Source organism: Lagenorhynchus albirostris, chromosome 14 (genome assembly GCF_949774975.1).
Source record: "Lagenorhynchus albirostris chromosome 14, mLagAlb1.1, whole genome shotgun sequence".
NCBI classification, from domain to species: Eukaryota; Metazoa; Chordata; class Mammalia; order Artiodactyla; family Delphinidae; genus Lagenorhynchus; species Lagenorhynchus albirostris.
The window spans coordinates 70082223-70104473 of NC_083108.1; the positions used below are offsets into that span (position 1 = coordinate 70082223).

Below are 22251 nucleotides of genomic sequence, written 5' to 3' on the forward strand. Positions count from 1 at the left end.
CCTTCACCCCCATCCCACCGTCTGGCCCTGTCTCCTCTCCATCCTGTCTGGTCCCTATTCATTCTACTCGCTCTGCTGCAGCCTCCATCCCCTTTCAATCGCTCAGAGCCATTCTGCTCCCTCCCACATCGATGCCATTGCCCATGCTGTTTCCTCCACCTGAAACACACTCTCCAGCACCTACCCACTGAATCAGTGCCTACCCATCCTTCACATCTCAGGTGTCGCTTCCCCCAGGAAATTTCCTTGGCTTTGGACAGGGTCACATCCCTCTATAATATGTGGGTAGCATTTACTATGGTTGTTTTCCATTTGGGGTATATATTTTTTTTAATTGGCTGTCACCACTGGCCAATGAATGTGCGCAGGAGGACAGAGATGGTGTATGTACTGATCATGCCCCGCATTCCCAGTGCCTGCAGGGCCTCGCAAAGGGGACGTATTAAATAGATGCTTGTGGAGTGGATGAATGGGTGGATTTATAAACAGATAGTTATGGAAATGGATGGGTGTGTGAAAGGATGGCTAGATGAATGTGTAAATGGCAGCATCTGTCCTTCGGTGGCCCGATGCATGGACTTAGGAGTAAGGAGTCCTGGGTTTCAGTCCCTTCTCTGCCATGGCTTGCCATTTTGTCTTGGGTAAGTCACTACCTGTCTCATATCCTTGGTTTCTAGGAAAATTACATGAGTTGGAGGGAATATTTTTCGAGATGTGGATTTCTTGAAGTTCAAAATTTGGGGAATGGGAGGTCGGGAATTTCAGGGCTTCTCCTGCTGTCTCACAACATAGCTGTGTGACTTTGGACAGGACATGTCACCTCTCTGAGCCTCAGGTGGTATTCCACGAGTTGCGTGGGGAAGGCAAGGGTCAGAACCCCCCAGCATGGAGCCCCACGCTTGCTTCAGTTTCTTTATTTAAGAGAAATGTTGTCCTCAGAGAGGGGAAGCAAGCAAGCCCCCTACCTCAAGGTCTGACGAGCAGCTTCCTGGTTCCCCTGGTCTTGGATACCAGCCCCAGTAGCAATTTTCCAAAGCCAGAGCATCACAGCATGTCAGGGAGGAACGGGAGACGGAGGCCAGAGGCAGGAGTTGGGGAATAAATGACCACTCCATCCAAGCCAGCACCACCTAATTTTGCAGATTTCTCGAAGGGCAGCTCTTACGACCTCAGTTCCCTCATCTGTAAAATGGGAAAGACCTGGGTGGTTTGAGTTTGAATGGCCCTGTGGCTCTCATGATTGGATGCTCTCTTCTCCCACCCATCCTGGCCCCTAAGCTCTCCAAGCTTAAGGGCTTAAGGCAAACTCCTCCCTCAGCCAGCGCCTGGGTCGGTCCCCCCTTCTGAGCCCCTCCGTCTTGTCTTGCTCCTACTTCTTCTCTCCCTTCCCCTCCCCCTCCCCCTCCCTCTCCATCCTCCCAAGGGCTGAAGAAGCTGGGAATTCAGGCAGCAGACCCAGTTCCGTTTACTACTGTGTGACCCTGAACAAGTGAGGTCCACAATCTGACCCTCCCTTTCTGCACCCCCCAAGGCGGGTCTGATGGTTCTCTTCTCACAGGACCGTTTTTGAGGGTTTGATGAGATTTTGTGCCTGACACATGGTAGACGCTTGATAAATGCCAGATCTCTTTTCTTCATTGTCCTTCTGTTTCCTTTGTGCTTCCCTCCTCCCTCCCTCTCCCCCACCCTCAAACAGCATCTTCTCTGCTTGTCCCTCTGCCCACAGCCCCGTGCCCCCTCCACCCACCCACCAAACCCAGGAAGCAGCACGGAGGCTCCACTGGCAGGTCCTGGCCCTGGAGGGAGGGCTCTCGGGCACAAAGCGTGTTGGCTGCCCGTGGAGTAATTCAGATGCACGTGCTTTGTGAACTGCAGGGCCTTTGTATGTGTGACCTGTGGGGTCATCAGAAGCTGTAGGGACAAGGTTGAAAAGGGTGTTATGGTTGCACTTAAGCATTTGATGGGGAACTACAATCAGAACAGGAAGACTTGGTGGGGCAGCCAGAAAGAGCGAAGCCTGGCTCCGAGGAGGAAAACAGCTGGCTTTCATTTTGTTCCTGTTCATCAGCTTTTCCAATGACAAAATGATTTCCTGGCTTCCCCAGCCTGGCCTGACCTGCACGCAGCCCGGAAGGAACGAGACACTGAGCCCCAGGGAACAGCACGGTCCTCCCCGAGTGGCTGGTGACTGTCTCTGGGGCCTGGAACACGTCCCACTCCATCTTGCGCCCTGGATGCTTCCCCTGTGAAGTTGGGAAAGGGGGTGACGGGGCGCTGGGCAATATTTAAAGCTCCCTTAGCTCAAGCTAAGTTCAGATTGCTCAAAACCATCGGAGGCCCCAGCGGGGTCAGTTCAGAGCTGCCTCACCAACACACTGACCCAACAAGGGAAGGAACAGTTTGTCTCTTAATGAGGTGTGATTCCAAACAGCCCATGGCCTCGGGAACTCGCGGCCCGTGCTGTGTTGACGTTACATCTGTTCACTGTATCTTGTTGAAGTGGCTTCGCAACAAAGAAACTTGGAAGAGAGCAGAATATGGACACTTGGAGGCCAAAGGGCCCTCCCGTCAGGCCTCTCTCCCCACTGCCCTCCCCCGGAGAGCTGGGGGGGACACAGGAGGTGGGAGCCAGGGTGGGTGGCTGTGAACGGATGCCCAGGGAGCTGGGAGCCAAGTACATTTTCTTTGCCACGTTGGATCGTTTTTGAAAACTATTTGCAAAGCTGCCTTTAAAGCCCTTAAGATGTTTACATTCATCTGCGGAGGGATGCACATATATTTATGGTCAAAACCCCAAGCCTCTGCCGACTTATTTGAGCCAGACAGACCTAGGTTCAAACCTAGCCAGACTCTAACAGAGACCTGCTGGGTGCCCTTGGGCAAGTTACTTAAACTCTGAGCCCCAGACGCCTCATCCGTAAAAGGGAAAGGATGATTGTACTTAACTCAGGGCTGCTGTGAGGGATAAATGAGATACACACGTAAAGTGCTTAACATAGAAGTGCTAAATAAATGTAGGTTACCAGGATAGTCTAGAATATTCTCAGTAGATACATTCTCCATAAAAGAACAGAGTTTCTGGGACCAGACGGAGCTGGGTTCAGACGGGTAACTGGGCCCCTGGCTAGCTGTGTGACGTTGGGTGTGTAACTTCCCTTCTCTGAGCCTCAGCTGTGTCGTTTGTAAATGGGACAATGACACTGCAGCACAGGGAGGTGTGGGCCCCAGAGAAGACAATGTGACTGCACATAGGAGGGGCCCTAGGCCTGTGGGCCCCCCTCGGCCCTGCGTCTCAGGAGCACGGTCCAGTGAGCCAGGCTCCAGATTCTGCTTCAAGCTCGGGGACTGAGCCCTCGGACTCAGCTTCAGCCCGTGAGGTGCTCCGAGGTTGCTTCCTGCAGCTGATTTTGGACTAGCCTCCAGCCAGGCTTTGAGGAAGTTGGGAAGGAGTAGATGTCCCCCACCATCCTCCCATCTGCCTCCTGCCCTGGAGTGTTTTCTTCTGAGCATCTCCAGCAAGAACCAGTGGATCAGGGAAGAGGGAGGAATCCCTGTGATGGGGTGGAGGCTGCTGGTGAAGCTGCCCACCTCGAACCAGCCCAGGGTAACAATTGCAAAGTGAGAACGGGGCTTGGGGCAAGGGGCTGGCATCACCCCCACCCCCAAAATAGCTACGGCCCAAAGCACCATCGCCCTGGAAAGTTCGAGGGTGAGTTGATACATGTCACGCACCCTTTGAAAGGTCTTTTCTTTCTTCATTCCTTCCCCCAAACCCCTGAGTCCTCATCACAGCCCTGCTTCTCTTGTCCTCACAAAGAGCCCCATGGCTCCTCAGGACCTGTTGCCTGTCTTTTCAGCCGATCTGAAAGTCAAATGCATGGTCCCGGGAGTTCCTGTGCTCACATGTCACCTTCTCTTCCCAGGGAACCTGGAGAAGGTGTGTGCATTTCCACACACCCTAACCCAGAGGAATGGCTTGAGTGGCAGGATTTCTGACCAGCTATTGACAGAGGGATATGAGCGAGGCGTGACCTACATCACACTGGGTTTGCTCTGACCTCCTCTGCTCACACCAGGAATGGACCTTGAAAAGCGTTTCTGTCATTCCTGGGAAGCACTCAGGTAGGTAACTGATCCCTCTGTCTTATGCCCATCCCAGTTCAGAGCAGTGCTTTTGAGAATTCTCCCTTTTTGCTTTGCATCAGTCAAGGCTGGTCTCCCAGGATGCACGGGACGCTCTTCCAAGGCTGAGCACCGTAGCATGCTCTGTCCGCCGTGCCCCTGGAAGAAAGGAGTTCTGAGCCCTGGATTCCCAGTTCAAAACACAGTTCAGCCCCATGCAAAATACAGCGGGCATCTGTGGGCGCCCAAGATGTTCTTGCCGTGGTCTCGAGAAGGCGTAGCTTTGAGCCTCCAAGGTTGGGAGTATCCACGGGGGGCGGGGGTGTTCCAGGCGAGGCTCAGAGCATGCTGGTCTCCCTCTCGTTCATGGATGACATCTTGGTGAAACTTCTGTGGCTGGGATAGGAGGAGTGGCCTGTGTCCTCACTCAGAGCATGGACCAGACGGGAGAAGAGGGCCACCTTGAACTTCTTGAAGTCCTGACCCACGAAGACGTAGAGAATGGGATTCATGCAGCTGTTGGCAATGGCGATGGCAGTGGCCAGGGGCACACCCAGGCTGAAGACGGAGCCAGGCATGGCGCTGTGATGGAGCTCCAGAAGGTACAGCGTGTGGTAGGGGCACCAGCAGAGGAAGAAGGTGATAATGATGGTCACGATGACCTTGAAGGGCTTCTTAGTCTTGGCCAGGCGGTTGCGCCGCAGCTTGCAGACGATGGTGACGTAGCAGGCGGTGATGATGAGCATCGGGGTCAGGAAGCCACAGAGGAAGCGGGTGATGGTCACCGCCACGTGCCGGCCAAAGCCCACAGCGTCCACCTGGGGATGAGTGGGCCACGAGGAAGAGCTGGTGGCAGACAGGCTGAAGTTGTTAAAGCAGGATATTTTCCCGTGCACGTGGGCTGTGTCCCGGAAGATGAGGGATGGGGAACTCAAGAAGAAAGCCAGGACCCAGATGACCATGCAGGCCATGTAAGCCAGCCGGACGCTGCGGTGGTTCTGGGACCAGACGGGGAGGAGCACGGAGATGCAGCGGTCGGAGCTGATGACAGTGAGCAGGAAGACGCTGGTGTACATGTTGTGGATGAGCAGGAAGTTGCTGATCTTGCACATGGCTGTGCCGAACACCCAGTGGTAGTCCATGGCGGCGTAGGTGATGTGGATGGGGAGGAAGACGTTGAACAGGAAATCCGCGACGGCCAGATTGAGGAACCAGACGGTGTTCACCGTCTTCTTCATCTTGCAGGTGGCGATGATGATCACCAAGCCGTTGCCCAGGATCCCGAGGAAACAGATGATGCTGTAGACCACCACCAGGAAGATCCTGACCACCCTGCCTTCCAGGGGAGATAACTCCTCCAAAACCACGATGGGGTCGAAGTCATCAGAGTACACGTACTCATAGGTGAGGGAGGTGATGTTATCCTCATCCTCCATTCTCTGCAAGCGGAGGCAGGGGTCATTAGGGGTCATTAGGCAGGGGTCATTAGGGGTCATTAGGCAGGGGGTCATTAGGGGTCATTAGGCAGGGGTCATTAGGGGAACTTGATGAGAACTGGCTTTAAGAGGTTGACCTTAAAGCCAGTGCGACTGACCGTGTCCTCCCTGGCTGTGAGCAGGGCCAGTCGGGTGGCTTTGCTATTTTATTTACTGGACTAACACCTCTCAGGCACCTCCTGTATATCGGGTACTATTCTAAAGGGTTGAGGTATGTAAACTCTTTTCATCCTCATAATAACTCAATGAAGGTTGTTACAAACCCCATTTTACAGATGAGGAAACTGAGGCACAGAGAGCTTGAGTCATGTGCCCAGAGTCATACAGCTGGGAAGAGGCAGAGCCAGGAGTCAGGCCCCAGCTTCAGAGTCTGTGGTCCCTCTGGACCACCATGTTTTTGCTGCCTCTCTGGGACCCTCCCCTTTCCCTTACAGTCTAGTGGGAGACAACTATTCATCAAAAGCTCCTCAAATCATGGAAAAATCGCAACAATGCTAAGCGCAATAAAGGAGAGGTGCGTAGTGCTGTGAACTTGGTTCCGACCATAGTTCCAAAACCCAGGGACAGCTGCACTGACAGTGCACCCACCTCATCCTCGTCCCACACTGATGCCCTTTGGAGAGATGAGTTCAGATCCCGTGTCCCTTACCGTTCACTGTTACGATGCCCAAAGCTCTCCAATGTGGGTCCTTAGCCAATCAGTTCCCAAACACAGCTGGAAACACCTGCAGGGAAGAATGAGGAACAGCAGTTGGCTCTGGATCTAAGAACCAGAGGTTTGGGTGGACCCAGAGCCAGAGGTTGAATGTATCGCTGTTACTCCCACTTTCCAGAGGAGGAAGCAGAGGCTCAGAGAAGCTAAGTGATGTGCCCGAGGTTACCCAGCTGGGAAGTGGTGGAGCCCCCTGAACCCAGGTCAACAGCTGAACCCTTCATCCCAACCCCCATCTCCACCGACCCCCCCCATCCCAGCACATCCAGAGACGAGAGCCCGATTCAGGGATGGGTGCAGGGGAGAGAGTATGGATGGCTCGATACAAATCCACTGCCAGGGCAGGACCCAGAAAACACCATTTCAGGCAGTGTTGGGGACACAGGAGACAAGAAGAGGAACTGCCCAGAGCACCTACTCTGTGCCAAGAACGATAATTTCCTCATCACATTAAATCCTCCCAGAGGTTCTTCCAGGCAGGTGATACTACTCTTGGTTTGGAGTTGTGGAAACTGAGGCTCAGAGAGAAGCATCCTTCTCACCGGGCATCTTCTGGGCCCTCTGGTACCAAGAATTGGGCCCTGGTGTCACAACGGTCCCATGAGACAGACACAGATACATTCCCTGAGCATCTCCTACATGCCAGACAGCTGAACTGGTACTTCATACAATCCCCATAACAACCTTGTTGGGTATTTTCCCAATTTATGGAAGAAGGAACAAAGATTGGAGAGTTCGCAAGCTTGGGAGGTCTTGGAGGAGGCGGTCTCATGCATCGTTCACACCCAGCCTCGGCCACCTGCCAGCTCTGTGGCTTTGGACACACGACTTCTCCTCTCTGAGCCTCGGTTTCCTCATCAGTAAGATGGGAATACTCACTACTTCACAGAAAGGATGTAAGAATTACAGGCGATCAGGAACGTGGAGCATTTGGCCCAGGGCTGGCACGTGCAATGAATATTAGCGATTACATTGCAACCCAAGGGCAAACAGCTGAATTCTGAGCTGGAATCCGAACCCAGGGCGCTGACAGCCCAGAGCCCATGCGCTTTCCACCACCCATGTTCTCCCCATCTGACAAATGGGCTCTCAACAAGATGTTTCAGCCTGGCGGCACTGGCAGTCGACACCTCATTATAAGTAAGTCCAACCCTTCTCCGTATAAATTCATCATTGCCGCTTGATGGGCTCGAGGTGGTATTTTATTGCATAAAAGTCATCTTTCGCTTTTTATTAAATAAAAGCCACTTGGAAATTTCCATTGAGGACTCTGGGCTCAAAGGAGTGGGCATCATCCCACTCTGCAGCCTGGGAGAAGAATCCAGAAGTGTCCAACCAGGGGTCCCCAAGGACTTCCTGTGGGACGCGGAGAGAAGACGGGGAGGCAGCAGCTGCCCCCTCTCCCGACTCCCACAACTGGGGGAAACGTGACAGGTGTTCACGTTAATAATGTATGTGCTGAGCATGTGATTCAGATGGTCTCACTTTGACCCAGGAGGGGCCACAGGGAGGCTGAAGGAGATGAAGACCCTTGCCCAAGACATCTGGGGAGGGGGTGGGAGAGCCCGGATTTGAACCAGGTCTGCAGAATGTGGGATCTTGCCCGCCACTCCACGCTGCGAAATCGTGATCTCATGGCAGCCACCGAGTGTGTCCTTGAGGGAGGAAGGAATGAGCATGTCCGCGTTCCCTGTTCCGGGCTGTGCAGGATCCAGGGACGAGGCCGTGGCTTCCCAGGTTGCTTTTCCACAGGGGCTCACGGTCAGTCACAAGGGACAAGACAGAGGTGGTGCTGTGTCCTGAGCAAGGCCAGGCTGCCCCCAGGGAGCCACACAGAGGAGCATCCCCTAACCTGGGCATCGGAGGCTTCCTGTGGCAGGTGGGCTATGGGCTGAGGTTTGTTTTTGTTTTTGTTTTTTTTTGCAGTACGCGGGCCTCTCACTGTTGTGGCCTCTCCCGTTGCGGCGTACAGGCTTCAGACGCGCAGGCTCAGCGGCCATGGCTCACGGGCCCAGCCACTCCGCAGCACGTGAGATCTTCCCGGACCAGGGCACGAACCCGTGTCCCCCGCATCGGCAGGCGGACTCTCAACCACTGCGCCACCAGGGAAGCCCGTATGGGGCTGAGTTTTAAAGGGCAGTTGTGAGTTAAGACGGGAAGGAGGGAGGAGGGAGGGCATGCCAGGCCGTCTCCCCTGCCCCCGCATCCCCCCCTCATTAGCGGGGGGGGGGCGGCGGTGTCTGAGCCCCCAGGGGAGGGCGAAGAGTAGCAAGGTCTCAGGACCCAGCAATTGGCACTGAAGCAGCTGCAGAAATGCGTCATCACGTCTGGCTCTCCCGCTGGGCTGGAAGCAGCTCGGGGTCGGAGATCACAGGTCTTTTCATCTTTGAGCAGGGTGGAGGCCAGGCTGGGCCTGCACAGCGTGGTGCTGACATCCCCCGGCATGTCCGTCCGACTACTCCTCACCCCTCATCCCCCCAGGAATGTCAGTGTCCCCCATAGGTGTGTGCCCTTCCCCTCCACTCCCCCCTGCCTGAGCCCCTGGGATCTCCCTGCACGGGGGCACCAGTCACAGGTTTGCCCTCAGCCTCGGCCTCTGCTCTATCCCGACGTACATCCCTCCTGTCCTGTACTGCCCCCAGCCTGGGCAGTAGAGCAGAGCAGTCAAGGACACAGACCCTGGGGCCCAGCCTAGCTACCAGCGTCCAAATCCTCCTCCTTCGTGAACTCCCTGTGACCTTGAGCCACTCAGGTATCTTCTCTGTGCCTCAGTTGTCTTATCTATAAAATGGGTATAATCGTAATAGTTCAAATGGTTGAGAGGATTAAATGTCACATGCAAAGTACTGAGAACAGGGTCTCTTATGGGGTAAGCACTATGTTTTTACTGTCATTATTACTGTTATTATTATCATCATTTTTCACCCTCAGTCTTCTACTCTTAACTCCCTTCTAAAATGGCCTTTGCCATTCTAAAATGGCAGGAGGGGCCAGGAAGGCTAGAGGACCTGTGCATCTTGCCCGCTTGTCTCCCCAGCTCTGGGTTCAAGGGCAGGTCAAGGGCGATACAGGCAAGAATTTGCTTCTCTAAACTCCAGTCTCCTCACCTCTCCAGAGGGGTAAGAACCCTTCCCTCATTGCTGTTGGAAGGGTCATAAGAAATGACAGTGACTCCTTTGCCAATTGTAAAGAGCTGTAAAATTCTCATTGTTCAGATTCTTTAAACCCTCTATAACCAGGAAGCTTAGGAAAAAAGGGTATAAGTATACATACATAATCTGTGTATACTAACATTGTATACATAATAAGTGTATGGCTAACATTTATTTGAGCACTCCCTATATGCTACTGTGCTCTGCCATAGCCTTACAAGGATACATTAGCTTGCAGTTAAGAAAACTGAGGTTCAGAGAGGTGAAGCAACTTGCCCGAAGCCACACAGCTGGGAAATCTGACTCCAGAGCCTGACTTCCAAGGATCCCAAGTGAAAAGTCTCTTGGGTTCCCCCTGCTTCCCTGAGAGATTAGGAGTCCCAATCCCACCTCTCTGAGCTCTCTAAGCCTTAGCTTTGAACCCTGAGAGCCCAGACCTTCATCACATTCTTGATCCTCCCATGGAGCTGCCTTCCCCGGTTTCCCTTTGCCTTGCCTTCAAGGTCCCTACAAGCAGCTACCACAGGGAAATCACATCTGTGATGCTGTATTAGTCCTGGACAGTGCTGCTACCCACTGCCTCTCTCAAGGTGCCCTTTATGAAGTTCCCTGCCCAGTGAGAAATGCCCTGGAGAATTCAAGGTAAGGAAAAACATTATTTCCTCTGAGGAACTAGGCTGCTTCCTCAATCTTAATAAATAAAGTTCTACAAAGGATCACGTTTCCCTTTTTGATGTGGCCATAAGGAAGCTCAGAGTCACATCTGCAGGTCAGAGGCAGCAAGCCCATTCGTCCTGCTGGTCTGCAATTCCTGCGTTGGTTTGGGTTGGCTCTGATGTCTACATCTAGCTATACTTTATGTTGGTTTTAGTTCCTTGTGATAGATAAATCGGGGCACACTCTAGCCCAAACATTGTACCAAGCTTTTTAGTGGCATTCGCTCATACGTCCCCAACAAACCCCAGCAGTAGTACTGCTGTTACTCCCAAGGTAAAGGTAAGGAAGTGAGGCTAAGGCACAGTCAGCTAACAGCCAGTTCACACCCAGGTTGCTGGGACTCTGTGCCCTGCTCTTAACCATCTTGCTTTCCAGAAAGTGGAGCACATCTTTCCATGTCTGTTCACACCCTTGCTGATGCCCCAGGGTCCCCAGCTCCACCCTCCCGGGAAACCTCCTCTTTGCTCCCCTTTCTTAGCCCCTCAAGGAACCTATGTTCCCCAGTTTTCAGGACAATCTGGCTGAGGTCTGGGGCACAGATGGGAATCGTTTGCCAAAGCTGACACTGTCCATCACAGCCCAGGTGGGCAAGCGAGCCTGTAGCCAGACTGTCCTTCTTTCTGCCCTCGGCTCCCCAGGGAGCCCAGGGGACAGATGAGCTGTCCTGGCGCAGCTCCCAGATTCTTCATGTGATCCCAAACTCACACCCATTTGGAACCAGGACCTAGAGCTGATCTGCTCTGAGGCTCCTGAGACAGACTCCCCAAGCCCGTCTTGGCAGTCCTTTCTTTGGGACAGTTCCCATAGGTCCCCAGAAGGGGATGCCAGGGAAGAGGTGGTAGGGGAGGCAGGAGACCCACTATGACACCGGAGCAAGTTTCTTCCCCATCTCTGAGCCTCGGTTGTGCCATCTGCAAAATGGGAATGATAACCCCTGCCCTGCTTACTTCTCAGGGCCGCTGGGAGCACGCATTAAGGCCCTTCAGCTTGTCCCAGGCTTGGTGAGGATGATGGAGAAAGACCCAATGTGAGTCAAGGCCCTGGGAGGTCTGAGAGCTCCACTTTGTGGAGAGACAAAGCTTCCCGAAGTGAAGTAACACATTTGCTACCTGGCATCTGCCAACAATCAAAATCACTCATTTCTTCAGAGTGTAAGAGTTTCTATTCCCTTTTAAATTTCCTCTACAAGTTCAAACTCATCTCTGAAAACCAGGCTCCTCTCCAGCTGGTTTTCCCTTGCCATCCCTCCCCCCACCCCCTGCAGTGGGTTAAATGTCTTCCCTCAAAAAAAAAAAAAAAAAAAAAGATACGTTCACCAGAACCTGCAAATGTGACCTTATTTGGAAAAAAGGGTCTTTGCAGATGTAATTAACATAAGGATCTCAAGATGAGATCATCTTGGATTAAGGTGGACTCTAAATCCAATGACAAGTGTCCCTATAAGAGGAAATGACAGAAGGAGGTTTGACACAGAAACAGAGAAGGCCATGTGAAGAGGGAGGTGGGGCCTGGAGGGATGCAGCCACGAGCCAAGGAACACCCAGAGCCCCAGAAGCTGGAAGGCACAAGGAAGGGGCCTCCCCTAGAGCCTTCAGAGGGAGCACAGCCTGCGATGGCTTGTTTTCAGACTTCTGGCCTTCAGAACCACGAGAGAATATACATTGCTATCGTTTTAAGCCCCCCGGTGTGCAGTAATTTGTTACAGCAGCCCTAGGACACTAGTACACCCTCCGTTTACATGATTATTACTGGCTTCACACATCTGACTAGATTGCAAGCTACCTGAGGGGGAGGACTGGGTCTTATTCAGGCTCCGTATCTCAGGTCAGAGCAGGATGCGGGCACCAAGTGGGTCCTCGGGATATTGCTGTGTCCTCACATGGTCTTCCCTGTGTGCGTGTGCGTGTCCTAATCACCTCTTCATATAAGGACATCAGGCAGATTGGGTTAGGGCCCACCCTAATGACCTCACTTTTCCCTAATCACCACTTAAAAACCCTGTTCCAAATACAGTCACATTCCCAAAGTACTGGGATTTAGGACGTCAGCATATGAATTTGGGGGAGGGGACACAATTCAGCCCATAACACCTACATAGTTGTCATTATTGTTAGAACTTAACACTGCTATTTGCTGTTCCTCCAGATCGCTCCCTCTGTACTGGGATTGCCACCTGGAATGTACAGGGAACGCCTTCCTGCAAATCGGAAAACACAGCAACCCCAGCAGAAAAATGGGCTAATGATATAAACAGGTAATTTACAGGAGGGAAACCTCCAAACCGAGGTATTAGACGAACTGATCATCAAAGACATGCGAATGAGAACTGTGGAAAGGTTCTAGAAAGCTGGGATGGAGACCCCCTGGGGCTGGCACAGGCTTCATGCCTTGCTGCGGGTACCCGTGAACCCCTGCGTGCCCCCCAGCTCACGTGCGGTGTTTGGAGGGGCATGCCTTAGCATTGGTTCTCCAGAAGCAAACCTCACATAAGCCTTCCTGCAAAGGTGATTATTAAGGAAGTGTTCCAGGAAAACCCAGTAAGGGAGTGGAGAAGTAGGATTAGGAAAGGGAGGAGGTCCGACAAGGGGGCAACGCCAGGCAAAATCCCTGGGGAAGGTGGCTTGGTTCATGCCGGGGTCAGGGAACAATGGAGGTTGAATTCCAGGAGGCTATTTATATCCTTCCATCCTGTCCTAGGAGGGGCGCAGTCCCAGGCCCTCCCACTGCCCGAGGGCAGTCCTCCGACAAAGAGCCACAGGTGCGGGCTGTCAGTAGCGAGAGCCCACGGGGAGGCTGTGTGCCCCAAAACGGTCAAAGAGCCAGGCGTCTCGGGCAGCGCAGGGGCGTCTGCTGACGGCTGGAAGCTGGAAGCTGCTTACGTCCGGTGTGGGAGAGGCAAAAAGCTACGCAGCTGTTAGAAGCAACAGATTAGCAAGTGTACACACAGCGAAAGAGCACAGCTATTTAAAACCACCTACCCAAATAGCACGTAAGTACACTGAAAACAAGCCTCCAAAAGCAGTAACACACGTTCTGCAAGAACAGGGCCAAATAACGAGATACACGCTGAACAGATTAGAATAGCTCCTTGGGAGCCGGGGTGGGAGGGAGAGGGAGAAGGAAAAGGGGAAAAAGGAAATGAATGCAGAGAAGAATGAAAATAAGACAAGGGCGGGGGCTTCAGAGGCCTCTGAGGCAGATGGGGATGGGTGGAGGGGTGTCATTATGTCAGCCTTCCCTCCCCTCCTGAGGTCCAGAAAAACCCAAAGCAAACAAACACACACCCCAAATTTCTGCCCCCGGGGTTCAGGCTTGGGCAGTGAGCAGCCCATGCCTGGGTCACTGAATCCCTCATAAAGCCACATTGGGCAGGGGAAGGACCAAACAAGCAGCCTTGTCCCTGCCCGGGGCCTTGAGAGCCCCGCCCTGCCAGCCTTCTCCATCAGGCTGGGAATGAACTTGGATGAGCCCACAAAGGGAACAGCATCAACCCAGTCAGAGGTGGCTGTGCGGTGACCAAGGCCCGATTCCTCCTGCCGGAGACCAGAGACCAGGCAGAAGACCCTGCACAGATGGTCCTGCCCTGCCCACCTGGCCAGGGCAGACAGACCCTTGCTGGGGAAGGGGTGGGAGAGCTCAAGGCCACATCTGGTTCCTCCCACCACAGAGAGCAGAAACCTCAGACAGATGTTCTTTGCTTAGTTTTTATTAAGCAAACGTGTATAGAGCCCTCACCAAATTCCAGGCACAGTTCTAAGCACTATTACAGAAGAGAAAATTGTGCAAGAGAGGTTAAGTGCCCAGGGCCACACAGATAGCTCAGGTAAGCAAGATAGGCCAAATTCGGCATTCCAGACAGGAGGAAGCTCAGAGCCCGATGAACTGCCAAACCCACTCTCCTTCCTTGTCCACTGCCTCGCCTCCTCGGGACATTCCAGAATCCTCTAGTCATTGCCCCAGTGGAACCTCCCAAGAGTCCCCACGAGGTGAGGGTGTGCATTTTCCAGGTGGGGCAAGGTGAGGCTCCCCTGGGTTTCCCCCAAGCCCCCGTGCCTCTAGGTAATGGCCCTAAGGGGAGCCTGTCACATCCCAGGTGCTGCAGGAAAAGCCCTTTGGAGGGGGCGCATTCATCCATCCATCTTTCAAGGATGCGTGGAGCCTGCTGCCCCCTGGCCCTGGAGAGGAGGCCAGGGTGCCATGGGCACAGCTCTTCCCACCTGGACCTCCCCCTAACCCTGCAAGGTCACTGTCATCAGTCCTGATTTACCGAGGGGATGTCTGAGGCCAGGCAGCAGTGGGGGAAGGGTCATCTGCCTGCAGTCACACACCTGGTTAGTGGCAGTGCAGGGATTTGAACACAGGTCCTTAGGAATCCAGGGCCCCACCTCCTCCAGCTGCCACCTGCTAGCCTGTGTCCCCTGGGCTCAGGGGGCAGCAGGGCTGAGAGCCATCTGGGTGGCAGATGTGGCCTTCAGCTTCCTCTCCGTGTCGTTGCCACGCCCCTCTGCCAGGCTCTGCGAAGGACTTGCTCCCTTTCTGTCCGAGTCTGGTCTCTCCCTGCTTGCTTCTCCGTCGCCAGCCTCTGTCTTGGTCTCTCTCCCTTTGTCTCATCTTGTATTCTCTGTCTGTCCCTGTCTCTGTGTCTCGCCCTGCCTCTCACTTCTCTGTGCAGTCTCCCTGTCTTCTCTTTGTCTCCCTGTTCCCTCCCTCTCTCCCCACCCTCCCGCCTGAGAGGCCAAGCCACCCTTCACCTTCCGGCATCACTCACCTATGTGCCTAGCGGGCTACACCGCAGGCTGCCACCCTGTCTCCCAGCCCGCTGCCTTCCGGCCGCTGCGTCTCCAGCCTATGGCTAACCGTCTCCTGGCTGCAGGCCCCAGGCCGAGTGCAGGGGCTTTATCAGGGCCCGTGGGCGTGGGAGCCCATCGGGGAAACTGGAAACTCTTCCCCCCATGTTTGCCCTGGCTCCTGTCCGCGTCTCCTACCTCCCCCATGGCCCACCCTGACAGTCCGGGCCTGGCGGCCCCGGATGCCTCTCCTCCAGCTTTCAGAGCCTCCAACAGGCTCTCAGGAGCTGGGAGGCCCCTCAGAGGGCATTCTGTTTTGTAGCCGGGGAAACGGAGGTCCAGGAGAGGGACTGACCCTCCCTAAGCCTCAGAGAAGAGGGCCTTAGCCTGTCTTGCCCGTGATGTATCCCAGAGCCTAGAAGCCAGCCTGGTGCTTGACACACCTTATGCCTCACCACTCCGCCCTCAGGCCCTCAGCTTGTGACACAGATTTGCGAATGAAGCCTCACTCAGAGAGGTGAAGTGACTCACCCCAGCTCACACAGCCTTTAAGCATCAGCCCAGGGTTTGAACCAAGGACCCTCTGACCCCCAAACCTTGGCTCTTTCTACTTGCCCAAGATCACAGCCTCAGCCAGCAGGTGAAACATAATGGGGCCTTCCAGGCACCACTCTCCCGGTCACAAATGTCCCTCCTCGGCAGTGTCCCCACCTCCCCCAGGCCCTGCCAGCCAGCTTTGGTCCTGATACCTTGGCCTCTGCCACAGTCCTCTGTCTGGTCCCATCCACCAGTCCCTCATCCTTCAGGGCAGAGAGGGGGGGCCTCGAGCCCCACAGCCGGCTCCAAGAGATATTCAGGGGTTACCATCCCTGGATCCCTAGCCCCGAGAGACTCAGGAATCTCGAAACCACACAGCAGCAGCTGTTCCAGCCACAGCCCTGGCTGCCAGCGCTGGGACAGAATTAGCTCTGTGTTGGGAGAAAATTTCCTCCCTGGTCCCACGCCCACACCCGGGAGCTCTGGCTGAGTCACCGTAGTGGGGATCGAAGGTGCTGGCTGCCTAACAACCTGCCCCATTTTCTTGGGGTTGGGATGGGGCTGCGTTTGGGCTTAGGACTCTGCAGCGGTGGGAAAAAGCAAGGAGCTTATGCCCTTCGACGTGGGCAACCTGCTTGCCCAGAGGCCCCAGTAAACCTCCAGTGCCTGATGGGAGCACTGAAGCAGGAAGACTGCCCCCCCCCCGCCACCGCCAAATGTCCACTCCGCTGCCTGGATTCCCCCCCCATTAGAATGACCCATGCCTTCTCCCCAATGTGCTGTCCTCAGATTCACTGCTCCCTGCTCTGTGCCCTGCAGGCTGAGCTGTAGGAATAATATTATTAACTCCCTGCCCTCTGACCTCCAGTTGACTCCATCCATGAAGGCCCAGCAGGGGCTGCAGGACAGGAAGAAAGCAGGTTGGGTGTTTATTGTCCCAGTGCCCTCCCTGCAGGGTCTCCAGGAGTCGGTCACAGCTACACAACCTGGGTCCCAGTAAGCAGTCCCTCCCTGACCCCTCGACCTAAGGGCAGGAAGGGACCTGGGGTCCAAGATACAAGGATGCATCATTTAGGCTGTCCACACTTTCTAAGTCCTCCCTTGCCTAAGAACTCATCAAGGCCTCATTTGAGTGGGTCATCTGTTTCCCGCTGAGACCCTGACCCAGAATCCAGACTCTCCGTGTCTCCCCCTCCGACACCCACACGTCTGTTTCCTAAACAGCTCACAAATCTGTCCATCATTTCTGCCCGCCTGGGTGAGTGCTAGAGATCCCTAACCAGCATGTCACTTGCACTATAATTTCATTTTCCACCTAGTAGCTGGAGAGACCATGTCAAAATGCAAACCGCATCACAGCTCTCCCCGCTTAAAAGCCCCTGGCAGCTCCCCTTTGTTCTTAGAACAATGCTAACTCCTTACCGGTGTCCCGGAGGCCCAAGCAGTCTGGCCCCTGCCTACCCTAGGACTGAGCGGAGGCTGGACCCCAGCCCCAGAGAGAATCCTGACTCGGAAGCAGATTCCTGGCCCAGGCAGAGGGCGGACTCTTCCTTGCAAACCCAGCCCCACTATTTTACTGCAGACCCAGCAGCTATTCCAGCCACAAAAGACCCCCAAGATTGTTTGGATGTATGTGTCTCTTTGGACATATGTCCAAGATTGTTTGGACGTATGTTGTTTGGACGTATGTCTCTCTTTGTTTGGACATATGTCTCTCTTTCCAGGCCAAAAGGCTACTCTGGCCCCCACCGTGGGTCCAATGCACAAACACTATGAATTCTCCCGGCCACTCAGCTTACATCCAAAGCGGTCAGGGAAATAGCCTGGGTCTCTCCCCCGTAAACAGTGCCCCAGCCCCTGGAGGTGGCCTGTAAACAGATTTTCTCCCATGCTCATAACCCACTGGGCTGGGAGGCCCGGCATCCCGTTCGCTTACTCCCCTGAAGTCGGCCTTGAGTCTACTCACGTCAATAGTCCCCAAGCTGTGTACACAGAATATCTGGGAGGCAGCAGGCACAGGGGTGTTACGTGAGCCGCTCAGGATGTGGTCGGAGGAGGCTGCCAGTGGTGGTCGCCGTCTCCCCCGTGCTGGCAATGCCCTCAGTGTTCTGCTCATGGCGTGGGCTTGGAGCCCAGACTCTGAGTGGCTCCTGGGTGCCCTGCGAGTTGTCATAGTTCCAGCCCCTGTCCCCCTAAATCCAGGCCAGCACAGCCCACCTTCAGCCCTGAGGGCCAGGCTGCATCTGATACCGCCCCAGAGCATGGCTTCTCCTCTGGGTACCTTGAGATGCGTGGAAGGGAGCAGCCAAAGGAACTGTCCCCATCTTTAGTGCCCCAACCTGCTGTGGGAGAGAAGGGCGAGGAAGCTGAAGACCGGCCTCATCTGCTTCTGCAGCCCTTCTTTGCAGCCCCTCCCTCTCTCTCTGTTACTCTGAGAACCTTACCAGGCCCCTGAAAGTCACTCCTGGACATTCTGGTAAAGAGCTTTTGACCCTAGAATGCCAGGGTTAAATATTATAATAATCACCAAAATATCCATATTTTATTGAGCACCTACTATATATGCCAGGACATTGAGAAGCACCTTATGTGTATCATCTCACACAAACCCAGGGGGATTATTATGGCCATTTTAGAGTTGAGGAAGCCAAGGCCAGAGAGGTTAAGGGTCTTACCCCAAAGTCACGTGGCTAGTGAGAGGCAGAGGTAGGATTTGAACCCAGATTAAGAATACAGTGCTCTTTCTTTTATACCTTACAGGATCTACTTGGCAAATGTCTTTAGATTAATCCCTGACCATTTGGGGCCTTGGTTTCCCCAACTATAAAACAAGGAGGTTGGAGTTGATGGCATCAAAGGCTCTCTTCCAGCTTTAAAATATGCCATAATTGAATGGGCCAAGTGTCTGTCTATTCCTAGCCTTGTGCCCATAAAAAGACAGCATGGCTCAGCTCCACGCTGTGTGACCCCAGACAAGTTGCTTTACCTCTCTGAGCTATAGTAGGGTTGCCTATAAAATGGCAATAATAAAACCTTCCTTTCAGAAAATCCAGGGATCTGGACGAAGCGAGCTCTTGGGACCCCTTGCAGGATTAAGATCTCTGGGATGGAAGCCTCCCCACCACCAAGACCCCAAGTCTGGGGGGTCCTTACTGACTGTGACAGTGTTGTCTCAGACTCGCCCCCCTCCCCCTTCCCAGCTGCACAGTGGCTAAAAGCCCATACTTGAAAGTCAGCCAGACCAGGTTTCAAGGCCCTTCCTCATTCAGTGACTGTGGACATATTACCTCTCTTCTCCAAGCCTCAGTGTGCTCATTGGTAAAATGGGGCTGATATTATTACCTCCCTCCTAGGGTTACCGTGAGCATATCACAAAATGACGAGGTGAACGTGGTATCTGGTGCGCAGCAGGTGCTCAGCAAACGTTTGTATAGAAAAATCAGATGGTGACGTGCCTGTGAGATCCGGTAGCATCCCTGTCTCATGGAGGGAGGGGAGAAAGCCAGGCCAAATATCCAGTTTGCAGATTCTGAACCAAAGCAAAGGGCTGTGTTACCAGGAAACTCACAGAGCTCAAAGATGAGCCTGGATGGTGTCTGGAAGTAGAGGAGGGCTGGGAGCCAGCCAGCGGTTGCTCTCAGCCTCCTCCTTCCAGACCAGATGCCTCCCGGGGCCGGATGAGGAAACGGTGGCTACTGCCATTCCCTCCCCGTCTCGGCCCCTTCTCCTTTCCTGGCATCCCCACATCCTCTGCCAGAGCTTCTGCAAAGCATTTTTCAACTTGACTATAGTCCCTCGGTTAAAACAAGCATTGTCCCACTTCCGGCTGCACAGGGCATTAAAGCATAACAAGGAGGTGCCCAGGCTATGTGGCCTCGGGCCCATTCTCCACATCTCCAACCTTCCGTTTCTAACCTGGCACATACAGATGGCCCAACATACTGTGAAGATGAAGGAAAATGATTATATGAAGCACCTAGCAAAACAGCCAGCCGCTCATAGGGCCTCAGACGATGCCAATTCCCCCTTATGCCCATTTAACAGATAAGAAAACTGAGATTCAAACAAGTTTCATGATCTTTCCCAAAGTTACCCAGAAACTGAGCAATGGGTATAACCAGGAGCTCTAGGCTGGACTTTGGGCTTCTCCTCTCCTGGTTTTCCCTGGAATCATTTTCCATATGACTTAGAACTAGATTTCAGTTCCACCTCCAGCACTTGGAGGCTGTGTGACCTTGTATAGGTTGCTTCACCTCTCTGAGCCTCAGGCGCCTCATCCATAGCATCTTTCTCTAGGAGTTGTGAGGATGCAATAAGACAAGGCTGGTAAAGTGCTTGGCCTTGTGCCTGCCATGATCACAGTTACCAATACTATTAATACCAGTAATTAGTAATATTACAGGAAAGGGGGGGGATTTATCTCACAGCGGTAAAACTGGAAAATATGTTTCCACCCTCTTGGTGGGGTCCTTTATTTTAGGATCCAAGGAGAACTTGGCAGGACACAGCCTTTTCTAGAATTCCCAGAATGTCAGGGAACATTGGGTAAATTGGAGACACCAGGAGGCTGCAGCATCAGGTCACAGACCCCTTTCCAGCCTTCTCCCATGTCCCATCTGCTCGTCGCCTGAGCAGCCCTGAGGCCCCAGCACAGCTAGACGAGAGCAGCCCCGCCCAGGCCCCTCACTGTCTGCCCAACAGCCCTGTTCACTCCAGGCCACTTTGCTTCGGAGACTTCCTGCCTCTGGCCTGGAACGTTCTCCTCCATGGCCCTGTCACGGGAGGAAGTGTGCGCAGCGTGGGCCTGGGGTTCCAGGAGTGCGGTTTGGCACCTTTGCCTGGGAGAGGTCAGAAAACAGAAGCCCTCTTGGAGGGTGAGGGAGGGGAAGGGAGGGCGAGGTGCGGTCCCTTCCAGACAGGCTGACTCAAACCCTCCAGGAGGCTGAGAAACTTCCAAGAAGATGGCCTTGACATTGGGCTAATGGAAAGCTCAGAAGGCCAAGGATTCTTCCCTCCAATTCTCTGATCCTCCTCTCTCCCTTCCTCCATCCTTCCAAGAAATATTTATTAAACACCTATTGTGTGCCAAGCCCAGATCCAGATCCAGGGGCTACAGCAGGGAACAAAATGGACACATTGCTTCCCTGGAGGGGCTGGCATTCTCGAGGGTGAGGATTGGGTAACAAACAGATAAACACATTTGTAATAAAGAGGACAAACACCTCTAGAGCCAAACTGCCTGGGTTTGAACCCCCGCCCTGCCATTCACCAGCTGCGTTACTGTGGGCAAGTCACCACACCTCTCTGTGCCTCAGTTTCCTCATCTGAAAAATGGGGGTGATAGCTCTTTCCTCATAGGGTTGTTACGAGGATTAAATGAGTTTACGTTGGTAATGTTTAGAAGCATGCCTGGTTCATTGGAAGCAGTATGTAAGTGCTGGAAAAATGAAACGAAAATAACAGATGATGATATATGCTATGAACTAAAATATAAAGAGGAGTGGGGCATAGAGATGGGGGCGGGGTGCTATTTTAGGCAGAGTGTTCCGAGAAGCCCTCTCTGATACGGAGACCTTTGAGCAGACTTGAATACAGGGAGAGGGAGACACATCACTATCTGATGGAAGAGCACTTCAGGCAGCGGGAAGGGTAAGTGCAAAGGCCCTGAGGCAGGAGCAGGTTTAGCAGGTTCAAGAAACAGCGTGAATCCATTCATTCAAACATCCATTCAATAAGCAGCTAGTGAATACCTTCTAAGTGTCACACTCCTTGTTGGAGACTGTGGGAGTCTGTGCCCCCAAGTAGGGGAGGTGGGTGCAGGACCATGGCATAGTCAGTGCTCTGAGATGTCACCTAAAATCCAGACTTCCAGCAAACCAGCCCTATTGGGCCTGCATCACAGACAGGATGGGGTTCTTGGCAGCCTCCCTATGTTCAACCCCTTGACTCTGGGGCAATGAGTCTGCTGTGATTCACCATGGAGCCTGCCCTGGCTCTCTACTGTTGTCGAAACAGGAGCAAGATAAGAGAAAGATGAACAGTCATTCTCACTTTCAGCTTTAATGGGAGAGTGTGGATTTCTTTGTGGAAGTGGAGAATGTTCCGATGTTAGTCAGTCGTGTCTCCTGCCTGACCTTGTTGCTGGCTGAGTTTGTGGCCCTGGCTCTGTACAAAGCAAAGGGAAGGTAGCCAGGGAAATCAGGGGAGGCTTCTGGGAGGAAGTGACATTTGAGCTGAGGCTTGAGGGGTACGACGCCTTTGCTTAATGGAGCAGTGGAGGGAGAAGGCATCTCCGCAGAGGAAACTGTGTGCAAAGGTACAGAGGCTGGGTAACGTGCGGTTAGATTGTGTGTGGGTGTCTTGTGCATGTGTGTCTGTGTGTGTGTGGCGGGAATTTTGGGGGGATGGCAGGAGACGTGGCTGAGAAAAGAAGAGGGGATCAGATTATGAGACCTCCTGCAAGGTACCAAATTTATCCTGTGGGCAATAGGGAGCCATGGCTGGTTTTTAAGCAGAGGGGTGTCCATTTTTCTAAACAACCCCAGCTCTAGCCCAGGTGGCTCATACGGAGACTGCATTGGAAGAGGGGAGAGTGGAGGCAAGAGGCTAGCAAAAGACCTGATGAACTGAGTGAGAATCCCCCACCAGCTCCAGGTCCACTCAGAAGTGGCAGTTTTTGGAGGCTTCAGAAATCAAGGGCCCCATCACAGAGCCGGGGAGTCTGGCAA

At 53.6% G+C, this 22251-nt stretch overlaps 1 protein-coding gene across 7 annotated transcripts in view; it reads right to left on the bottom strand.

Moving 5' to 3' along the window:
* Positions 1-2394: 2394 nt before the first annotated feature.
* The window catches only part of CMKLR1 (chemerin chemokine-like receptor 1), a 39194-nt gene continuing 19337 nt past the window's right edge, over positions 2395-22251 (bottom strand). For 6 of the 7 annotated variants that reach the window (XM_060170408.1, XM_060170410.1, XM_060170413.1 and 3 more), the window contains exons 2-3: positions 6268-6343; positions 2395-5561 (exon numbers count right to left, since the gene is read on the bottom strand). In XM_060170408.1, the coding sequence (XP_060026391.1) occupies positions 4461-5558 (1098 nt within the window). In that variant the 5' untranslated portion in view covers positions 5559-5561; positions 6268-6343 and the 3' untranslated portion in view covers positions 2395-4460. Of the gene's footprint in view, positions 5562-6267; positions 6344-14967; positions 15047-22251 lie in introns of those variants that run through there. The other variant, XM_060170412.1, reaches the window with a different exon arrangement.